The sequence below is a fragment of the Tyto alba genome, unplaced genomic scaffold, assembly GCF_018691265.1.
Source record: "Tyto alba isolate M040663 unplaced genomic scaffold, T.alba_DEE_v4.0 Super-Scaffold_45, whole genome shotgun sequence".
Taxonomy (NCBI): Eukaryota; Metazoa; Chordata; class Aves; order Strigiformes; family Tytonidae; genus Tyto; species Tyto alba.
In genome coordinates, this window is record NW_024881321.1 from 5283617 (window position 1) to 5306758 (window position 23142).

The window sequence follows — 23142 nt, forward strand, 5'->3', positions numbered from 1 at the left end:
TGAGACTGTGCTGAAAGGGAAACAAGGATCTGGACACCTTTAGAAAAAGAAAAACACCCCTCCTGAAATGTGCCCAATATGTAAATGGAACAATAGTCATTCTTTTTCTCTTGGTTTTTCAGGAGAATTGAACACAGTTAACTAAGAAGCTGAAGCAATTGCAATGTTACCCTTCCCGACATGTCAGTTCACACACAAATTGGAGGGGGGGAGGGGGGGAGGATAAATTTTAGTGTATTACCAGTACATCTGTTATTTCTAGAAAACAAATCCATCTTACAAGGCTCTGTAAACAGTCATAAGGGTGTTTCATGAGTGACTTGCCAGGTACATGCAGTAATATTTGTTATGGCTGTTGACATTCCCCAGCTATACTCTGTGTCAGGAAAGGCCGAATGTCAGGCTCAAGCGGTACGTATTGTCTGAGAACCTGGCCTGGTGTTAACAGAGACTTCAACACCAGGACTGCCAGAGGTGCTGTCACTAGCATTCATTTCCTTCAGCCCTGTGGTTAGGAAACAACTGCTTCTTGCTTCTAATCTGCCCTCCCCCCCCCCCTTTTAATTTCCTCTTCATTGCTGCATATAATGATATTTAATTCACATCTCTGTCTTAACTGAAGAGAAAATAATGGCCAATGGGCAATTATAATTTCAAATATAATCTTCTTCCAGGATGTTCCCAGAATCTTGGGACCTGATTAGTCCCAACATGAAAAAAAGTCTTGCTTGAGAGGTGTGCTTGAGTAGAGAACATTCTGCAAACTGAAAAGCTAATCACATGTTTTGTGGCTAACTCCATCAGTGGCTTTCTGTGGAGCTTCTTGTATATAGGTTAATTCTGTGTTTTGATCGAAGATCTCCTTTTGCTCACTGCAGAGTTCAGTGTACACAGGGCATTGCATGCAAATACAGCTATATAGCCTTGGTGATTATATTCCTATTTTGAGGGTGAGAAGGTTAACATCCATGGTACCCCTGTATTGTTAATGGAGGAAGGGAGATTTTTTTACACAAACCTCATTTTAGAAATACTCGGTGATCTTCACCCAGGAGTTTGGTGCTCTTGCTTGTCAGCTCTCTGTCTTCCTTAGACAGCTTCTGTGAATAACTCCTACTCTTTGTAAAAATGCCATAAAATGGTAGTCAAAAGTATCACTCCTCCAAGTTCAGACCAAAGCAAGAGATGGGTCATGGTCGCAGAAGCTTTTTGAATGCCCAGATTGCAACTGCATGTTAAAGTCCTGACTCTGTTGAAGTCAATATTTAAATTCTCATCAGGTTAAAAAGCCAGGATTTCACCAAAAGACTTTTATGGTTACTTCGTTATCACCAAGCCATAATAAAATGAATATATTTCAGAAAGCAAAACTGATTTCAACACAAGTTTTTTTACCAAATTTTCGTTCTGTTTGAGTTTCACTGTTTGAACAAAGTAATGACTTTGACCTCATTTGTCTGTCTGCCTGCAGTTAGCATCTCCAGCAGCTCAGACACAATATTCTGTGGGGTTTTCTCCAGACATGAAATCAATAATATTAAGTAGGGATGCATTTTTCCATTTCAGTGCTTGAAGCTATAATCAGAGCATTTCTTAAGTTGAACTAAACTTCTTATATTTGATGTTGATGCTTCCTTTAATTTTTCTCCTCTGTAACTGCTTTTCAAGAAGTTAGCAGATGATCCCTGACTCTAAGGAAGACTATATCCAGGGTGAAATATTTCAACCATTTTACTAAATTGCTCACTTTACGTTACACTGGAAGGTATGTTATTCCTAACTACACCCTAGTCTTCTTTTCTTGCCTAGTATGGTTAATCACTGATGAACTTTACCAAAGACAAGTAAAGACAACTTTTAAAGGAGTCTCATTTATACAACAAGCCAGGCAAATATATAAAAAGCTAACTCCCCTTCAATTTTTGGAGAAGTCTGTAATTCCATCAGACTCATCAGAGTTCAGTTCTTGTACTTCGCTATGCGAGCCTTTAATGGAGGCACCCAAGGGTGCCCACTGTGAACAAACTGTTAGCACACACCGTTGGCACACACCTGCCATAGGATGGGGCACCTCCGTGCTGTCTGACTGCCTCACATCGAGCCAGATGAGATGAAAAGGGCTCCTGAACACAGGGAGAGGAGAAGGAGCTGGAAGAGTACAAAGCCTGCTCAAACTGTAACCATAATTTGGGACTGTGGGACAAAAGCTGGTCACCTTTATTGATGAAGATCCCAAGTGATTCCTGATGCTTTTTCTTAACTTTCTTGAGAGTGCAACAGCCATTTCCTGGCTAGCCCACTCTTCAAAAGGCTTGCTATTTCCAGAACATCACAGGCCTGTGATAAAAAATGTGCTCAGTCTGACTAATACAAAAGCATTTTCTGGCCTAAAGTTACAGGCCCGAAAACCCTCATGCAGGGCTTCCACATGTCAGAAAATGTGTGTTTCTTTTCTGTCTGAGCTTCCCAGGTTTGTAAGCTGTAAACCTCAGCCTCAGCAAGCTGACGTTTCGTCACTGAGTAGCTTCATTGGCTTCGCTGGGGTCCTCTGGCCTTGCAGCAGGCATTTCTGGAGGAGATGGGAGCAAGTTAGCACTGCAAAAAGTGAGGCAATGGCAGCTGGGGGTGCTTGAGGGTGGGGAGAGAGTGCTGTCAGCCTTTCCATACCAAATAGCTCAGGGGTGATGTCCCCCACAAGGGATGCCAGAAGTTGGGGTTTGGTTCTCTCGTCCACCTGAGAAGGTTCAAAGCTGCATTTCCCAAAAAGAGCATAGGCTACGTGCGCTCTCCCACGCCTCTGGTGTAATTGCTCCTCTTTGCAAGACTGTATTCAGTCAACTAATTCATTTAACAAATGCAGTTAATTGTCCAAAGAGAACCGGCAAGAGTAATGGTGCAGTGCAGGGATGAGGATAGCCCCTTGAGGAGAGAGAGATGTGGGTTTTGGTTTCTCATCATGAGTGTTTTATGTTGCTAGAAGAAGGTGCAAGGACCCTGTACCCTGGTTGGAGTGGGGCGTAAAGCTCGTAGTCATTACAGAGATCTCTTTTACTGTCTATGTTCAGGTTCTTCTGTCCTGGTGGGGGTCAGGACCAGCGAGTAAGGAGTGGTTACGCCTCTTTCTACTCCCTGCCTTTTCCATTCCAGGCATTTATTTGTAGCCCTTCCATCACTCATTTCTTCACTTTTCCGTCAATTTAAGGCATGTGGAGTATGATAAATTCATGCAGCTATGACCGTTCACAGATCAGCAGCTTTCCTACTTAGCACAGCAGGCGTGAGGAATGACCACTTCATGAATTCAATACCACAAGGCCTGAAAAATAACAGGAGTTTAACTGGCTGTTTGGGACCATATTATCAAAAAGCCTGCTCAGGCTTCAGAAGTTCTTACACACTGATAGATCAAGTCGCCCTGAGTTCCCCCCTTCACTGCCCCAGCCCTGGTTTGGCATGTTAGAGGACAGCAGTAGAGTTTCATTAGCACAGTGCAGATCTATCTGCTGTCTGAATCACAGTTTCTGCAGTTTCAGCCAAGATCTAACTCTATGGGGAGCAAACGGCTACAGCAGACCAAGGTATATTCTGACACAGAATGTGCTACCTGAAGCAGATCTGAGCTGTAGCAATAACCCTTTTGTTAATGTGCAGCAAGAAATCACACCACTTCCCTTGTCCCTAATTAAAAGTGTCAGAGTGGCATCGTAACTTGGCTTTTGATTGGAGCGAATTTCTGTCATCTGAGGGAGGAGAAGCAAGAACTCTGAGACACAATGATAAAACCCATTCAGCCACCCACTCAGCAAATCACAAAAGTTTTTTTGACTTTAAATTTCATATGAGCTCCACAGGGAGACAGTTCTTCAATGCCCAGAGCTACCTGACATTTTAATAATATCTGATCATTATGTGCAGCCTTTCATCCCAAAGCATTTTCCCCGAGTATTTATACTGCACGCGTATACAGGAGTCATCCCATCATTTCTAGTGAGGAATAACATTCAGCCTTATACATATGCAGCTGTGTGCTTAACCCACTCAATGTACAAGGCAGATTGACTTGTCAGAGCACTCAGGCTCCCCCCGCAACCACCTGAAGGATGATGGGCCACCTCTGCTTCAGCCACAAGCCTGATACTGCAGTCCCAGGGCTTGCACACCGCATTCACACTCCCTCCAACCTGCTAAAGTCCTTCAAGGAATAGACAGTGGAAAGTGACAGAAATGAAAAAGGAACTTGGATATCCCCAGGAGACACTCTCCATAGAATCATGGAATGGTTTAGGTTGGAAGGGACTTTACAGATCATCTAGTTCCAACTGCCCTGCCAAGGGCAGGGACATCTTCCACTAGAGCAGGTTGCTCAAAGCCTCATCCAACCTAGGCTTGAACACTCCCAGGGAGGGGATATCCACAAGCTTCTGTGAGCAACCTTGTTCCAGTGCCTCACCACCCTCACTGTGAAGAACTTCTTCCTTACATCTAATCTAAATCTACCCTCTTTCAGTTTAAAACCATTACCCTTTGTTCTATCATGACATGTCCTTGTAAAAAGTCCCTCCCCAGTTTTCTTGTAGGCCCTCTTTATGTACTGGAATGCTGCTATATGGTGTCTCTAGAGTCTTCTCTTCTCCACACTGAATAACCCCAACTCTCTGAGCCTGTCTTCATAGGAGAGGAGGTTCTGTGCCCTGATGATCTTCGTGGCCTCCTCTGGCCCCGCTCAGGCAGGTCCATGTCCTTCTTATGTTGGGGCCCCAGAGCTGGACACAACATTGCAGGTGGGGACTCAGGAGAGCAGAGTAGAGGGGCAGAATCACCTTCCTCGACCTGCCAGCCACACTTTTCTTAATGCAGCCCAGGATACGGTTGGCTTTCTGGGCTGCAAGTCAACCAACACTTGCAAGTTCTTCTCCTCAGGAAGAATTCATTATCCTAATCAAGATCCAATTCAAAATAATGAGAGCTCCAAAATGTTTGGTTCAAGTACTTTCGTATATTGATATGTGGAGATTCCAGTGAATATGGAGGTTGGCCTGGGTTTTCAGATACCTAAAATTAATATATTTCAAATGCAGATCCTTGCTGAAAACTATTCACTCTCATAAAACATTTAATGTTGGGTTTTTTCTCCCCAGTTACTTCCATTTATTTCAACAAAGACATTTTCTAAACTATTCTACACATCCCAGAAGGGAAACAAATTACCTTTTATTTCTGTCTTTAAATTTTTTTTTTTAGAAGTGCATTATTCTTGAGGAGATTCCTAGAGCAATATTTGTATTAAAGACCATTTCAGAGGGTTTTCACAAGTTCTCAGACTCAAGTAAACATGAAGTATCCCCTCCTACAATGACTTCATCAGAGCTGGTGGGCAAGTGATGCGTTTGTTCAACCAACCACTGGTTTGCTGCAATTCCCTAACACAAAGTGTGCAAAATGACAATTACCTTTTCCCTTGCAAAACAACCACCTTCACATCACATAAAACATCTGTGTTAAGTCATCAGGAACCTACAGATAAATCCAGCTTTAGAAAATGAAGCAACCTGATTATACTTTTAAAAATAAGCATGAAGTAACTTTCATATTAGTCATCTGTATTTTGCATATGTACATTCCTATAAAATAGATGTGCTCAAATACAATGAGAACAATATAAAGAGATAGTTCCAATGAGAAAAGCATTTTCAGATTATTGCTAGTTGCCTAAACTCAGCAGGTGAAAGTTATAATAGTAAAAGCTTTGTAATGAAAAAGTTAAAAGCATCTCTCTGGCAAATGGATCGGAAAAATAGGATGTCAAGAGCACCATAATACAATTAATCTTCACTCCTGAAAACACTTCTATCACGTAGGATAAATCAGACAAACAAATCTGAGATGCATAGAGCAGCATTCGAAGTACTCTGTTTGCAAGGTCTTATATTTGCCATTCTAATTTTTGTTCATTGTTGTTCCTATAATTTTAATGCCAGATAATTTTTCAAGCCAGTTGTCAACTGTTTATTTGTTGATACCAGCGCACTCTTAAATTTACAGTCATGGTAAATTCTATATTAGTGTACTTTAAAAGTAAATTTCTATATTAGTGTACTTTAAAGGTAATTACAATGTGCTGTGGCTGACAAAACCAACAACAGTTTCTTGCATAGCACAAAATAACTTACCAAGTTGAGGCTTGATCTGAATGAAAAGGTGGCACCTGGTCTGTATAATTTCTGATGATAGACAAGTCACATTCACCAGCAGTGTAGCACATGGCAAATACATTCTTCCACATCACTAGGTAGATAGTAGGAGAAGGATCCTCTGAGACCCTGGATAAAAGTACCAGAAAACAAGGTGGGTTTTTTTAACTGAATTGTTGACCTGGTGCTAACTCTAAAAGTAGCACAGGCTGCTTGTGAGAGCTCTGATTTGGGGCAGATGGTTGGATGCCTCATTCCTTGCCTTATTATTTTTATACATGATACAACACTGTAATTTGTTACTGTAAACTGAGTTATCCCAGTGCACGTAGCAAAGGCCTAAAGAAGAACCCTCTCTGCATATAGACAGTCTGTCAGCAAGACCACCTAACTTAATGTCAGCCACTTTACTGAAATCAGCTCTTAGGCTGTGAGGAACCGGGACTGTGTAAAACATAGTATTTCTAGGAAATTGTTAATTTGATAACACAAGATCAATTCATTTGCAGCAAGAAAAAAGAATTATATTAATCAAAGATTATGAGCAATTTTCTAGTCATTAGAGTATTTTTAGAGGAGTAGTCAGCAGAGGGTCAGAAACAGTCACTATAAGAGGACATGCTGAAAGAAGAGCTGTGTAACACACACAGTGTTCCTGAAGAATTTTGAGTTGCTTTCAGAGTTCAGACTCTCAACCAAATTCCCACACATCACAGCACAGTGCCATAGCAGCCCATGAAGGGGAACAAGCTCCATTAAAGAACTAGAGCCATTTGGCCCAAACCAAGCATTGCTGCTGTCGAGAGTTATTGAATCCTGTAGCCCAACAGAGACAAGGTGGTCATAGCTCCATGTGACTAATCTGCAGCGAGGCTGAGCACATATCCCTCACACTCATGTGCACGAACACACGTATACAACACATCGCATGCATACATATACACATGGCCAGCCACACAGATCAACACAAACTCAGCATTCATAAACATAAACAGTACTGATGGCCTCATTTTTTTCCCCTTTCTGGCTAATCAGGATAAAGGTCTATTAGTGGGAAATATATATGCAGAATTACACATATATAAAATGTGTATCCTTTCAGTAACTGGCCTTTGACTCTCAGTTTATCCCACAACTGGCCCCTGCCTTGTGCATATACACACACACACACAAACAGGTCTTTTAGTCATTCCCAGGCCCCATGGAGTCTCCAGTTGCTGTCTTGGATGCCCTGGTCCCAACAGTAGGTCATGCGCAGTCTCTCTGGACTCTCCTGGATCCATTCCAGACCTATGGTCACTTCAGCATGTGGTTCCCAAGCTTATTATCCGACTTGGTGGTTAGTCTGGCTTGATGTTCACCAGTGATCACAGTGGACACACTCTGATCTATCTGCGGCACCCCAGACACACAGCCCTCTGACCCCTGGTCCCACCCTAATGCTGCACTCAGACCCCCTCATACCCCCCCATGCACACAGGCTAGAGAGTCACTCACCCAGGAAAAAAGTTAAAAGTTGAGTTTAATGAATGTAATGCACTGATCGGGACATGACATGGCCAGACAAGTGTACTGGCCAGCAACCTGTTTACATGTGACCAGACCCTTTTATCCCCTTCCCAAACCACCATGATCCCTTTCTTTCCTGCCTTTTGTTTCCTCACTAAGGACCCTCAACTAAGTCTTGTACGATCCCAAGATGGTCTTCCCTTGCATCCCTTAGCAAGTCCCATACCCCTATAAGCAGTGCCCTGCTCAGACTAAGATGATCCAGAGACCGTTTCCATTGACTGGTCTTGATATGTGTCACACTTGACCCCTGGGGCTGATGGTCTCCTGTGACAGCCCTGGGAGGATCTTGATCAGGGAACTCAGTTTTCTCTGATTAGTTGATTGGACTTTCCCCATCTGTGATGGTGCCTCTGTCCTCTGCGCTCATGGAGATAAGATTTTAACCACAAATATCAAGAGCAAACAGCAAGTGATGGTGGTTGGAAAATCCCTTCTGCAGAGGATGGAGACACCCATCTGTTGATGATACATCTCACATGTTTAATGAGGGTGCAGAACTGGGATGTTGCAGAGAAACTGCTGAGGCTTACCCATCCACTGTGACTGTTCCTATTTGTTGTGCATCCACGTACTCTGACCCCACAGCAGATCCCACTTTGAGCAGGACTTTGGACTCGACACCTCCCAAGGTCACTTGCATGATTTTGTGATTCTGTGATCATCTGAGTCATGATCACAGTCTGTGAGTGTACTCATACATTGTCACATTTGCAAGGAAATTTGATTTAATTTAAATTTAAATGAGCTCTTTCGTTGTAGTTTATCTCGACTTGGATTGAACAATTTTGTATTCATCATAGATAAGAACATAGACAAGGAGAGTAGCCCATTCTCAACTGATAGCCATGTTAAGCTCTCAGAAGTTGTCCTGTACCTCAGCCTTGCACATCCCCATAAATTTAAGATGCTTGACTTGATGTTCATTGAAACTGTTGCAAGGTTTCCATTCACTTGATTGGAAATTGAATTAGGCTCCATTCGGGTTAAAACATCAAGATTAAATTTTCAGATGTGGGTCTGGAGTACATTTTAAAAAAGACCAGCAAAGCAAACAAAACTATACCAGACTTTAAGAGATCCCCACGTAAATGAAAATAAATGAAAAATGTACAGTCTTCATGTCACAGGCCAGTTCCTACCCATGTTTGCACTAGAATCGTCAAACCCGCCTGGCTGTCAATAAGCAGTTTGGGCAAGCACATATGAAGTCTAAGTCCCGGTCTGTGGACTCAGAGCAGGTACACATCTGCCTTTCAAGAGCTTAAGGACTGCAGATTTAGTATCACATATGCGTAGTTCGTTCTTCTATCAAAACCATAAAATTACCTTTTCAAGCTTACAACAAATCTCTGGCCTGCTGTTAATAGTCTGCAAGATTTTTGCTTATGTTTCATATATATAGTTTTTTCTCCTCCTACTCATTTTCTCTCATAAATCCCCTGGCTGATGAGAAAGTGTGGTGTATCCCTTACATCTAACAACATTCAGCAGTTTCTCTGTCATATGCCTGCTGTGTTCAACATCTAGTCTTTCCTTCTGCTACTATTTTAATGCCTCAGACAATTGGCTTTGTACAAAGGCCAATATATTCTGCAAACTCTTCCTGAGTCTGATAGGTTTTGGTTTTATTACTGGGTCTTTCAGAAGGCACAATATTATTTTTACACTCTCACCACACAATTCTGCAGAATCCCATACACTACAACAAAGGGAATGAGGTCTTTGAAGACAATATGCAAGCAATCATCATTCCCCCTAGATTTAAAGGTAATTATCAAATATTTGGATTACCCAGATAGCAGAGAGAGTATTTCAGCTCTTTGTATATTTGTCATTTGCATCTTGATCACATGCCAGGTGTCTTCAATGTCACATTCATTAAATCCCGTCGTCTGCCTTTCAAGCAGAGTCCTGAAAAATGGATGATGGGGAACTGCACTCTGGCAGGAGTGGTTTCCAGGTAGGGCAGCTACTGTTCAAGCCCTGCTCAGTTCTTGGTCAGCATTTATGTGGAATAGCAAGTCCTCCCTCCCCCCATTTTTAGGGATGTTGGCTAGCATGTTTTCAGGATCACCATTTTTGCTAAAGAGAGAAGACCCAGGCAAGAGCAGACACTTTATATTCTGTCTGCCTTTTTTGCACTGGTGCAAGACTGACCTGTAGAGGATTAGTGATGTCTGGCTTGAACACTTTTTATTTAATATCATACTTTCCCATAGGGGGAAAAAAGAAACCAAAGAACTGAAAGACCCAAGTCATCCAGCCTAAATATCTGGGGTTTTCTGATCTGCTAGTCCTCTGGAGGGCAGAGCTAGCCTTCTGTTCTTACAGCACCTGTGACTATCCTCTGTAGAAGGTCACCACATCTACTCTTCAGGACTTCTGCGTCTCCCTCCGGCAAATGCAGCTCTCTCAGGAGTCACGCTCTTATTTGTTGTGTCCACAGTGTGGGACCCAGCTGCTCTGCGGTGGGTTGTGGTGGACAGTGAGACTAGGCAACTTTCACTGCAATCCACTTGCCCGTGCCTCTGCATTTGCCTCCAAAAGAAGCCAGAGTACATGAGAGAATGAGACAAACCCAACTTCTGTCCCATCTTACTGCCAGGACATGGCTAAGATATATCATGTGTATATATCCATCTGTGAAAACTGACATGTACAACACTCCACAGCCATGAGCTCCATGTCAGAGGTGATATCAGAGGTCTGCCCGTGGAAATTAATAGTCTGTGTGAGAAAATTGTTATTTACCATCCTGTTGTATTCATCAAGTTCTCCTGAAATTTTTCCAGAAAGACTCCCTCTCTGTCTTTCCCTCCCTGGTTCAAAAGCAGGGAGCCCTAAATCAAAATGCTGGTCCCATGGAGTGTCTGCAGGATCATAGGGTTTGTCAAGCCCATGAGGGAAATTCATGTCTTTTCATCACCTGCTGATGGACGACAGTGTCATTTACAGGGGAAAACTCCAAGCTGGCAATGGCGAGAGCATCACACAGAATGGCTGCATTCATGCAGAGCAGCTTTGGAGCTGTCATCATCAAATTGGGCCTCCATGTTCTCCGATACCTGACATAATTTGTGAATAATGAATAGGGCCAGGCCCCTAATGATCTCCAGGTGTGATTTAACCTGGATTAAACCTTCCACATACTGTATTTAGTTCTTGCAAGGTCATTTTGTTTCTAATAAGTACTGGTTTGCACATGCTCAGCTGTGTTCTTGTCCTTTAATGCAGTAACTGACAGATGGTAGCAAAATATTCCTTTTATAATGAAACCTGCTAAAGGAGACTGCTTAGGGCCTCAGAAAATATAATTTGCCAAATAAAGGATGGTCTCCAGGCAAGAAAGGAAATAGTATATGTTAAATAATTTTCCTCAGGCATCTGGTGATCAGTAGCTTTTACTCATGTCAGAGGGGTGACCTAACTGTTTGTTTCCAATTACTTATTGCCTCATTCGCCTTTGTACTCTTAAAAGTCTTGTTTCTGTGGGTTGGCATAAGTAGTGCCTCTAAAAATGTGCAAATTAACTATGTGAGGGTTTGTTGTAGAGGCTTCATAGGTACCAGATTTGTATCTTCAGTGTGTAGTCAGATACTTAAGTTTTTCACTTACACTATAATTAGCCGCGTTTCTGGGTGAATTTCACATTTTTTAGACACAATTATGCCCATTTCTCTTAAGTCACTATTAATTCTTAGCAGTATTACTACTGAATGTTTTATGTGACCATGCACACCCTGGATTTTCTCATGGCCTGTCCAAGCTTATTTTGGCAGCTGAATAAATCAGAATTGTCTAATTTATCATCTTCTGTGAGGCAGGTAGTCTTGGATGGCAGAAACCTCTCCTTTTCAAACCTCCAAGAACCTACGACCTTCTTCTAAAGCCAATCATTTGCTGAGTAGCTATCTTTGCCACTCTTAGTTTCCTCGGGCTCCCCCATAACCAATTTTTCACTCTTTTATCCTCTGTACCAACACACAGTTAAGGAAGACTTGATGTGACTTCCTTTACCATCCACTTACACTGTCCTATAAATCATACAAAATGTTCCGCACAGACTCAAATCTAGGCTTTAAATGAGAATCCATCTGTTCGTCGCTCCCAATGGGAATATAGTTTCTTTCTCTGCATCACTATTTGACACAACTTCTAATCCCATCTGAAACCGCTAGTGTGTTGTGTTTGGGGCCTGGTATATCAAATACACATCTCTGCTCCCTCCTTCCCCTCTCAGGAATTGTTATTTTTAGACTGCTTTTCTATCTCTGATGGTGTCAAAAGTTACATCTTAACATATACAATCTCTGGTGGCATATGCTGCTCTGCTCTTCTGCTACAGTACTCTGAAGTCTGTTACCCAGCTCTGTTCGTCTGATCTGTCATTACTGCCTTGTCATTACTGCCCTTATGGAGAAATTTATGCAAACACTTCTCTTCTGTTTCTTGCCTGATTTTTCTTTCACTGTTCTTGGATGTCATGGCCAGCAGTAGATGTGTATTTGCATTAGCCTTTGGCTCTATCAGGAGTGGAATCAACAGTACTGGACAACTTAGGGCATACTCCTGCTGCTATAACGTGCTCTGTGTATTACAATACTGCAGGATTGTTAGCGTCAAGGTAATGTAGCTGCCAGAGTGCTCAGGCACACCATTATTTTAAGAGCAGATCACTGCAACTCTTGAACTGCAGACTGTCTCCTACCTGTAGGTGTATATCTGTGGTATAAGTTTCCCTTTGAAGCCAATGAGGAATATAAAATGAGCGCCTCTAAGGTCCAATTTATTTCAACCTTAAATAACTAAAACACGTAACTAAAAAGTTATTTAATTTCTACTGACTAAAAGGGCAGCAAAGGCTGACTAGCTTACATGTACACAACTACACGTGGCTCTCTGGCCAGGAGACATGCCTCAGTTGGCCACTACAACTGAAGCAAACCACGGGTCACTCAATGCATCTCACTCCTTCACTGTGGTCTAAGGTCTGTCGGAGCCGCTCGATGCTGGAGGCGAAAGACACACATATGCACCTGTGTCGCTCAAACACACATGCAGTTTCTTAGTTGACACGTGGCAACTTGACTTGCTCCTCTTCACAACGCAAGGGAACATTTGAACACACGATGCATCTGAGACATCAGGCACTGCGTGTCAGGCAGCTGCTCTTTGGAGACAGCCTATAAGAGCATAGAGTACATCACTGGGGTGTGGGTTGTGTTGTTTCTTGGGTTTTTTGTTTGTTTTGGTTTTAGTTGTTTTTTTTTTTTTTTTTTTAATTGAGAATGAGGAAGTGCCTGACTCTTTTTACCGTTCTCACAGATTGTGAAACCCTTAGTCATCTGTAAACAGGCACATTTGACATACTTTAGAGTTTTTGCCTTTTTTAAGCATGGATTATTCACATCTTCAGCAATGGCCTAGAGTGACCCAAGCCCAGTGTCTCTCTTTTATTGCCCAAAATGCTTGCCAAGAATTTCGGAGCAAGTAACCACCCCAAGTATATGCTCTAGATGAGCCACATCATTACACCAAACAGTGAAAATTTGTTTGCATTTAAGGCTGCCCAGTCCCGTGCAGCCTCTGGCTGCTTACCTTGACTCCCCCAACCAGAATAGGAGCACCAATCCTGCACAGTCCCATCTCACATCACCGCATCTCCATCCCCATGCTCCCTTCCTTGGAGATTTTGCATGGAACTGCTGAGCATTTCGCAGAGCAGATGCAGCAGTGTGAGTCACTGCCTCACCAAGGAAAGAGTTACTGCATATCGGTTGCTCCATGGAAACGGTCCATGTATATGCTTGAATATTGTGCAATGCACTTTGAGGCCACTTACATGCCTCTGAAATAGAGATAATTTGTTTACCTCACATATACCCAGGAGAAGAGCAATCTCTGTCAGACAACTGCCTGGGTACTTCTGATGGAGCATCTAATGGGATAGCTTGGCTGAGATTTGGAAAGTGCAGGCCACCTGGTTGCAGGAAAAGGAGCTCAAAGCAGGAGCCTTGATTTATTTGCCCTAAGGCTGACTCTCTTTCAGCCCTCTGAACAAGGTAGTTTTATGCAAACCACCTATTAGAAACGGTCCCTGAAACGTGCTGGGCCCCAAAACATGCCTGGAAATTTTTTGGGACAGGGGCCAAGCACTGGTTGGAGAGTATAACAGGGTAGGTGATTGTGCGCTAGTAACCAGAAACATTGCTGTTTCTGTTGAATTTACTCTTATAGCTGCAGCTGAATGTTTCCATCCATGTTCCCTAGAGGCGGTCTTTGTTTACAGCTTTAATAGCTAGAAAATGTGAGTTTTCTGACCATCCCCACACTTTATGGCACATCTTTCAAGCTGTTATAATGAAGAAGCACTAGCAACAAAGTTATTACTTACTCCACAAGCAAAATTTGTCTTCTTGGCAGGTCTTGCCATAAAGGTACTTCAAAAACTGTCTTAATATTCTGCAGACAAATCAATTATTTGTAATTGTCTTGTCTTTAGATGTGAATTAAAGCAATGATCTTTTTTAGAGTTGAAAGAAGGCAGACAGGTTTAACTGAAGTAAATGAAATCTGCATGACCACCTCTTTTTTTTTTTTTTATTTTATAGGAAATCAATGTATTGACAGTAGCATTGGTCAACCAAGACAGAGAAAAAAATTCAGAGAAACGAAGCCCAGGTCTAAAATCAGAGAAAGAGGCACTATTAATAGGTAAGATAACCCCAAAGAAGATTTCTGAGAACAAAATGCCTTTTAACAAGTTTTTGTTTTGCATATGTGTTTACATGCATCTTCGTGCTAATAAAAGCTACAAAAAAATATACTTTTTTTATTTTTTTTTCTGTATTCATAATGACTTTTAGTAAGAGAAATCCTAAAATACAAATGAACTTTTCCTTTCTGAAAAAATCTGCAGAATTTGATGAAGGGATTTCAGTTCTGAAGGAAACTGCAGGATCCGCATTTAGACTTGTAGCATGAAGGCATGAAGACTTTATTTACTTCAAGATTTAGCAGGCTAGAATTGTATAACTTGTTATCTGATTATTAGACAAAATAGTGAAGGAGAAGGGGATGGAATTAATATTAGCAAACTATCAAGCAAAAATTATGTATACTGAATGTATTAAGCAAGCCAGATTTATGCTTTTGACATTAGGTGAGGGAATTAGCAATATGAATATTTATAAAGAATACCACAAGGACTGTCATATCTTTTACCTAGAATAAAATCTTTAAAATAAACTCTTAAAGAGTGCCTACCAGCTAAAGCTTATAGGCAGTGGGCCAGCTAACTGGTAGCTAGCATTTAGCCACACAGGAGTGCTGGCTGTACCCATGCTACCCTCAGAGGGAACATGACCCATTTATATGTGTGCGTGTTTTGCATTTGGTTTCAGTGGGGCAGGTTTTCATGGAGCCTAAAGGCCCGTGGCCCAAAGTGCTCCCTATGGCATGGTTGCCATTCACAGGAATGCTGACCTGAAAGACCAGGTTTCATTTCTTTGGTTTGGTCTTTTCACAAAATCAGCAGTATCCCGGTAGGTGATAGTTCCAAAACTACCTTAATTTGTTTAAATGCAACTCATTTGCATCTGATAAGCACCAGGACAGTTGCTGGTTTATTGCTGGGGCATGGATTCAGACAGTTCATACCAAAAAGGTCACTTAAAAGTGAGGAATATATTAAATGTTTAAAGGGCTAGTACACAAATTTTCTGTGACTGGTGAGATGTGGAACAATGAGATGCACAGAAATGTATGAACTGATATAATTTTACTTGTTATAAAAAATTTGGAACTTTTAATTGCAGTGGACAGTATTTGATCTGTTCAAAGATAACTTCTGTGAGAAGGGTAGTAAGGTTGGGATTTTAAGTACAGAATAACAACATTTTTTTTCCAAATCACTCATTATTTGACTGTAACAAGTGGTGGCAGTGTCCCAAAATGGGTCCCATCCACCAGCTGTCCAGTGGCACACACAGATAAACAGGGTAATCTCAGTCCAGACACTACTGGTCATAATACCCCCACAACTGGCTCATTGTTACAGTTCAAAGGCAAAAGATTGCTCAAGATAAATTTCATGTTATCATTTCCCCTGAGGCATGTTCAGGTGTGACAAGGGAAAAACAGGCCTTGACACCATCCATTCACTAAATTTGACTATATTTTACAAAATCCTCATCATAGAGGAGAAGAGCATAAAGGGGAAAAAAAAAAAAAAAGCCAAAACCAAACCGACAAAACAGAACTAAAAAGTTATCGTGGAACTCCAGTCAATAACTACAAAATATTTTCAAATGATTTTATATTTACATTATATGGAAGAGCTAGCTTTGAACATCCTGAATTGAAAAGCCTTGGAAGCACACATAACAAACGCAATGCCACTGGTAAAATGTGATTTGAATACAAATTGGATTTCTAGTCAGCCCATCCAAGTGTGATGGTTTTGGATTTTGATTCAAGAACTCGTGTGTGTGCTTATGGTCATGCACAGCACAAAGAAGGCAACTGCTGCTAAGACTCACCATAGTATAAAATTAAATATACACCCTTCCCTTTGCAGGATCAGAAGTTTGTAAATGCTATTGGGAAAATGAGGGAGGAAAAAAGGTGTTCTTTACAAAGCAGTATAAAATGAGTTAAATTTTAGTTATCATTTTCAACCATGGCCAGTATTTGGGGAAAAATGAAATCCAAGATTATCCTAATTCATTCAGCATCAAGAAAGCAGTATGGCCTGCAGTACACAAGATACAGTGACCCATTTTTGTCATTTGTAAGCATTTTTAATCCTGGTGTTTATGCTTTAAATATAAGGAATTTCCCCTAGGGTGGTTCAGCTAAGAAACCCATCCAAACAAAGTTGAAAATATTTGCTCTGATTCTTACAGTTCAGCTCTCCCCAAACAGTAAGTAACACACATGCCATTTTGTATTTTCATTGTCTGTTTAGAAGAGGAGAAATTGGATAGTGCTTTTAATAGCAATTCCAATGCCCCAAATCTTTTCTCTGGTCATCATTATTATACTGTCCCTTGATTTTCACAGCAAAAAAAAATCTCTAGACTTAGATCCTGACTTCTCCTAAGCCACTTTTATTCCCATACCTTTGACAACGATCCTGTAAATAACAATGAAGATAGACAGAACTGGCTCCCTTTTAAGAGAAAGTACGTAAATAAATATGTCATAAAGGATTTGTTTTCTTCAGCAGCAGTTAGGGGTAATACGGATTAACCACTTTTCATAACCAAAATCAGCATAATTACTAGAAAAATTTGAGGGAGTGAGGTTTCTGACACAATTATATGAAACGTTTTCACAACAGAACATCCAGTGAAGGGGAAAAAAGCAATAATTTTGCCATTACAATATCCACAATTTTATATTGGTAAATCAAGCATAAAATTGGTAGTTGAAATGCTTCCAGCAAGTCTTTGTTTAGAAATTTATTTATTCATCAGTATATTATCTTGGTCACTTACTTGCTAACTGCTGTCATTCCTGAAGATGAGCTATTGTGTTTACCATGTTATTATGACTGTATTAAAAATGTGCCATTTTTTATGTTTATTGGGTTGTGTAAGAAAAATAAGAATCATAATTCATACTGAAAAAACTGCAAGAAAAGACTATTCAGAATTATTTTGCTCATTCTAATGATATATTGTCTGAGGTAATTTCAATACTTTGTGTGCATTTGTTTTTACTACAGGTATCATATCCACATTTCTTCACGTCCACCCTTTTGGAGCCAATATAGAATATCTTTGGTCTTATATGCAGCAGTTGGACTCTAGGGTAAAAAAATTTAATCAAAATCTGTTTTCTCTATAGAAATATTGTATTATTCTTTACTGCAGGTTAAATTCTTTGTGCGTTTCCATTAGAAAGATAATGGGATATGGGGCTTGGGGGTTTGCAGTCTTTATTCATTCGCAAATTGCAGTGCACGTGCTTGTGTTGAGGTCTTTGCCTCGTGCTGCTAGCTATTCTTTGTGGCAAAAAAGAGCAGAGCTTTAAATGGCAAAGACTAGCAGCTGATTTTATGATACATGATCCTGAAATACAGCTGAGGAGAAAGAAAGCAGAACAAGAGGCAGGTGTATCCATGACCATGTTTTTAGAGGTGGGTCCTTATTCTTTTAAACAGTTAGTCATGGGTTACACTGAACATGAACTTTCATGAACACATGAATGGACCATGAAGCATACTCTTCGACTCCACATGGAAATGGAGAAGGCCCCATAAAGGAATTAGCAGACCCTAATGCTAAATTCAGAGAAGGTGCGGCCAACACAAAAGTGAGGCCAGCACACTACAGTGTGCAAAGTGTTTTTTAATGCATCAGCTCATACAGTCCATAGTCAATACATACCTGTAAGCTAAGATTCTTTGACTTACTTTTACGTATCTACTGTAGGATGAGATGAAATCAAGACCCAAAAGGGCCTATTCCTCTACAGTGAATATTAAGCAAGTCAAAGGTGAGAAGCTCAGCCGTGAAATAGCCACCTTTGATCAGGTGAATGCTACTCTAAGTGCTAAACAATGGATCTGCAGGATGCTAGGCTTCACGAGCTACTTCTCAGATACAGGGGTCACCCTGCAGTTAGCCACAGCTCTGATCCACGTCTTCCAATGCTTCCTATGGACATGGGGGATGATGGTGCTTGCCCAGATCTTTTTACAGCATGGAGTCAGGATGGAGCTATGGTGTGCACCTGGACTCAGAATTGGAGAGGCACTCCTTATATGATCGTCGTTAGACATGACTCCTTTGATCCTGGTATTAACTCCCTCCAGCCATGCTACCCATAGCCAAGATCACCTTCCAGATGCTTTGATGGGCTGCTTTGATGGGCTGCTTCATGCCTCTGGAGGATCCTTCCTCTGTTTCTATGAAAAAGTGTATAGCTAAAAGCAGAGGAGATCCTGAGCTAGAAGCCCGCTGGAAATAAGACAGGTTGTATGGATGAGTGAAGAAGGATGATGAAGTTCTTATGAACTATCTTCAGGCCATGGCAGCTCAGATTTGCTAGTGCTTTACAGTCCACTGCTACTCACAAGGAAAAGGAAGCAAGAGATAAGAATGGTAGAAGGAGGTGAGAAACTGGTGAATTTCAAGTTTTTTAAAAAATAAATCTGATGTTATCAGGATCTCATACATCCAGAGCTTCACACCTACAACCATCCCTCTTGTGCTCCTCTATTCCCTGCCTCTGCCACATGCACACCTCCCTTCATCTCGTCCCCACTTCCCGCAGCACCCAGTCTGACCAACCTCCTCAGTCATCTTTCAAGTCCTTCCTTAACACACAGCGTTTGCTTGTCTCAACTGCTTTTCCCCTGGCTGACCCCTCCAGCTCTGTATCTCTTGAGTGACAACAGCAATCATTTAAAATACCAGTTCCTTGGGCTCCAGCCTTGCTACTCAGAGCTTCTGCCCACTGAGCTCTTCAACTTTCTGCCCCTTCACTGCTGCGGTCCCTTCTTGTGCATGGCTGTGGGCTCTGTATGAATTTTATTTGAATTTCCACTCATGTGAGTAAAGCATTGGCTTCTGTGAGGCTGCCAGGATCAAACCCTTAACTTGCAAACACAGCCTCCATGGGTGGAACATTGACTCCATTTCTCTAAGGTGCCAACATACCAGCCCCTGCAGCTACCACTGGACCTACCTGCTGCATAATAAACATGAGCCGCAAAATTTGACCTCAGTGGTTTATTTTGGAAGTAACTGCTTGTAGCAACAAATTACTTTTTAATAGCTCAATCCAGAGATGCAATCTCAGAGATGAATTTCAATTACTTTCCATGGTTAGCCCGTCATTCCTCACCTGAACAGGAATGATAAGGTCAGCATACCCATGCAGACTGAGGGCTTGGTATAGATCTCAGACACATTACCCAAAGGTAACCAGGTATCTGTTACTGCCATGAGAGTACATAAAAGATGGACCTCATTACTCTGGGTCTTTAGACGGCCTCCAACACTGATTTTTGGCATCACATTTAACAAGTCATTTAATCTTTCTGCTGCACTAACCTCTGCTGCACCAATAAGAGGTGATAGATATTTTCTTGCCTCCCTTAGGTGGCATGAGGTATAATTAGCATATTTTATGTTTATACACTGTTTTAAAAAGAAAGCTTTTCACCGTGCAAGTTTCCTACTAATACAAGTAAGCAGAAATATCATCATTGCCAGAGAAGCCTATCAAACCATGGAGATACCTATGGATAAGAGGCAGCACCCATAGATTCCTTTACTGTTCCTTTCATGACCGTTACTTTAGAAGAAGTAGCAGCAGGATAAAATGGTTCATTTTCTGAGACTGTTTCATTTCTTGACTTCCCTATTGTTTATACCAAAAAGGTTGCCTTTGTGAAAGTGTTTTCTGCAATGAGAGCATCTTTCCCATTAGGAAGTTGAAGAGTCACTAAGGTTTCAAAACCATAAAAACATCCTGAGCAATGCCGAGTCAGGAACTTTACTGCTTAATTATCTGGGGGTGCTGAGCTGGGCCAAACTGGGGGAAGATGGCTTCATGGATAGTCAGCCCTAAGTAACAGAAGTGAGTTGATACAAATAAAGTCCCTGTGTTAGTTTTTTGCAAGAGAAAAACTTAGGGAGCTGGGAGGAGGATTCAAGAGTTCATGGGATGAGAAGGAAGAATAAGGACCCACTTGCTTCCTCCTCCTACCAAGTATACCCACAACTGTAGTTCTTCGATGGAATTGATACCACGGTGTGTGGCAGCGGCCCCGACATAGCAGTTGTCATTTTTTTACAGTGGGATGCCACTTACAAAAGCAGAATCATTCCTGAAAGGAATCTACACTTGCTTTGGAGTCTGGAATTTCATGTCAGGCAAAGGTTTAAAAAAGTAAAGAACGAGTGTTTGTTTTCATCTGGCCCTCCCCTTATTTCTGTTCTCCGTCTTTCCTCTTTCCAATCTACAGGACAGTTTTCTCACCTTTATTTTGCCTTCATTTCTTCCTCAGATCTCTGCAAATGAGATAGAAATGCTTTTGATGAGGCTGCCACGCATGTTTAAACAAGAATTCACTGGTGTAGGAGCAACACTGGAAAAGAGGTGGAAGTTTTGTGCCTTTGAAGGAATTAAAACTATCTGACTGTGACTAGTAATGAAGCTATGCAGAAGAAGAATTCCTAGAGCATGGCAGGGCTGTAAAGTATTAAAGTAAGAAATTTGGGTTTGGGCACATAGTAGTATGTTTTCAAAGTTATCCAAGCCTAATTTTAGTTACATTTGTGACGTTCTCTTGTGAGTGAAAATGTAGTTGTGCACCAGTTCCTAAAATAAAATAAAATTAAAAAAAAAAAAAAAAGTTTCAAAATGTGACGGATCTGTTTCCTATGAAAACTAAAGAAAGATACCACAGTCATAATGATTTCAAAATACTACATGTCCTACATCTAAGAAAAGCTCATTGAGCAAACAGTTAAGGAGAAAGATTGCCTGGTTATGGTCGCTAAGCTACAGCGATGTATATGTAATATGTAGTAGAACTCATTAAGTTTCGTTATTGAAAGTTCTTTCTGTTTAGTAAGAAAATTGAGTAATTTTACAGTGAGGAAAAGCATACCAAAAGAAAACTTGAAGATGTGTCTGAAGTTATTGTATTTTGTAAATTAAGTTATATGCTGTACCAGGGATTTTTGCCTTATTGAAAGAGGCCTGAAAATGTGATTGGAGTCCTCAAGAATGCTTTATCAAGAATATTATTTTTCTAATGTAACTATTCTCCATTACAACTTCTTTTAACATGGATTGCATATCAATTTTCATAAACATGTAAATAAGGAGGAAACCAGTGTTACTGTATTGTATTTGGTATGTAACATTCAGGTTTATGCATCAAAATAAATATTCAGTTGCATTACTGTTACAAATTTTATAGCAGATATATTAATTTTTATCAATAAATATGGCTTCTACCATATTGTTTGTACAATTTTTCTTCTGATGTTTTTCAGTTTTTATCAATCGAGCAAGAGTCTCCTGGCATTTATCTTTCTTTTACCTAAACTATTACTTGCAGATAACTTGGTTAAATTCATTAGGAATCAAAAAAGAGCTTGCAGTATTCGGTAAGATTAAAATAATTAGAAGTATCAGTAGAGGAAGTACCAGCACAGACCTTTGTTTAGCTGAATAGATTTCATTTGTTTTTTCAGACGAACAGCCAGGTTAAAAATCAACACCTTCAAATTTCTTATTTTCAGTGTTGTGTTGGGCAGTTGTGATGCACCCAGTTAGTTAGTCCTTCTAACTCCCAGCTAATGCTTATGGCTTTTGGCCAGCCAAGGAAAGGAATAACTCACTTTTGGTGGTGTCCCTTAAATAGGGACATCAATGTAAATTGTCATTTAGGATTTACTGTCAAACGCACAGTAGCTCAGCTCTCCTGTAAGAGCCAGCAAAAACTGAAGAAGGTGCGAATCAGCCTAGCCAGGAGAGTATGGAAGGAATGGATCCTCCCAGGGCCCTGCTTTAAACAACTGCAGCTGTACCACATTTAGCATGGTGCTGGATAAGGAGCAGCAGCCCCCTCCAAGTCACACCTCTGTGTAGAGCTGGCCCTATAAAGTGAGGCACCAACAGCAGGAAATATAGCAAATTGCAACAGATGCAGGGAGTATCCAGATACATGTCAGAGTGATGTTTCACTCAGGTTCTTCAATAAACAGCAATTAGTGTCAAATGCAATTAGTCATGAAGGAACTCTCCTACACGGCTGTTAGTGATTACTGCTTTAGGAACTATTTATTTTCTGGCATCTACCTGCAATATAGGAATATTAAATGAAATGTTAATTGTGTACAAAAAGGAAAAAGAAAGAGGCTTAGCAGGTCTATTACAAGAGAAAATTATACTTTCAGCCAGTACACACAAAAATTTTTTCAAAGAACATACGTCTCTATTATGGTTGCTACAGAACCTGTGTTAAGGTAAGTTACTTGGGTGAAACTAGTAATTATATTCCAGTTACGTTAATGAAAATTAACTAGCTTAATCCGAATAACAACTCTTTCTTCTCTTGTGATTATACAGATATATGAATAATTCAGGCAAAAATGTGTTAGGTCTGACAGCTTTTATTTAAGTACTCTAACATAAATATGTATGGATGGCACTTAGACTGGGGAAGAGATGTGAGAAAACTTTCACCTCAGCTTTCTTCATGCCATACTTATTTATTATATTCTGCCCTCCCTTTTCTCTTGTGTACTCCTTTTTTTACCTGTAGTTCATCTTCTCTCCCACAAAACAACTCCAATCCCAGATAGCTACAGAGCATCTTAAAACTGACAGGACCTTGTAACCTAATGAC

The 23142-nt window shown here is 40.8% G+C and overlaps 1 protein-coding gene across 8 annotated transcripts in view; it reads left to right on the plus strand.

The window, feature by feature from the left end:
- ENOX1 (ecto-NOX disulfide-thiol exchanger 1) overlaps nucleotides 1-21748 on the plus strand; it is a 373111-nt gene extending 351363 nt beyond the window's left edge. For all 8 annotated transcript variants that reach the window (XM_042806116.1, XM_042806120.1, XM_042806117.1 and 5 more), the window contains 3 exons: nucleotides 14375-14477; nucleotides 17494-17579; nucleotides 20788-21748. In XM_042806116.1, coding sequence (XP_042662050.1) covers nucleotides 14375-14477; nucleotides 17494-17579; nucleotides 20788-20919 — 321 coding nt within the window. In that variant the 3' untranslated portion in view covers nucleotides 20920-21748. The remainder of the gene's footprint in view (nucleotides 1-14374; nucleotides 14478-17493; nucleotides 17580-20787) is intronic.
- The last annotated feature ends 1394 nt before the right edge of the window (nucleotides 21749-23142 follow it).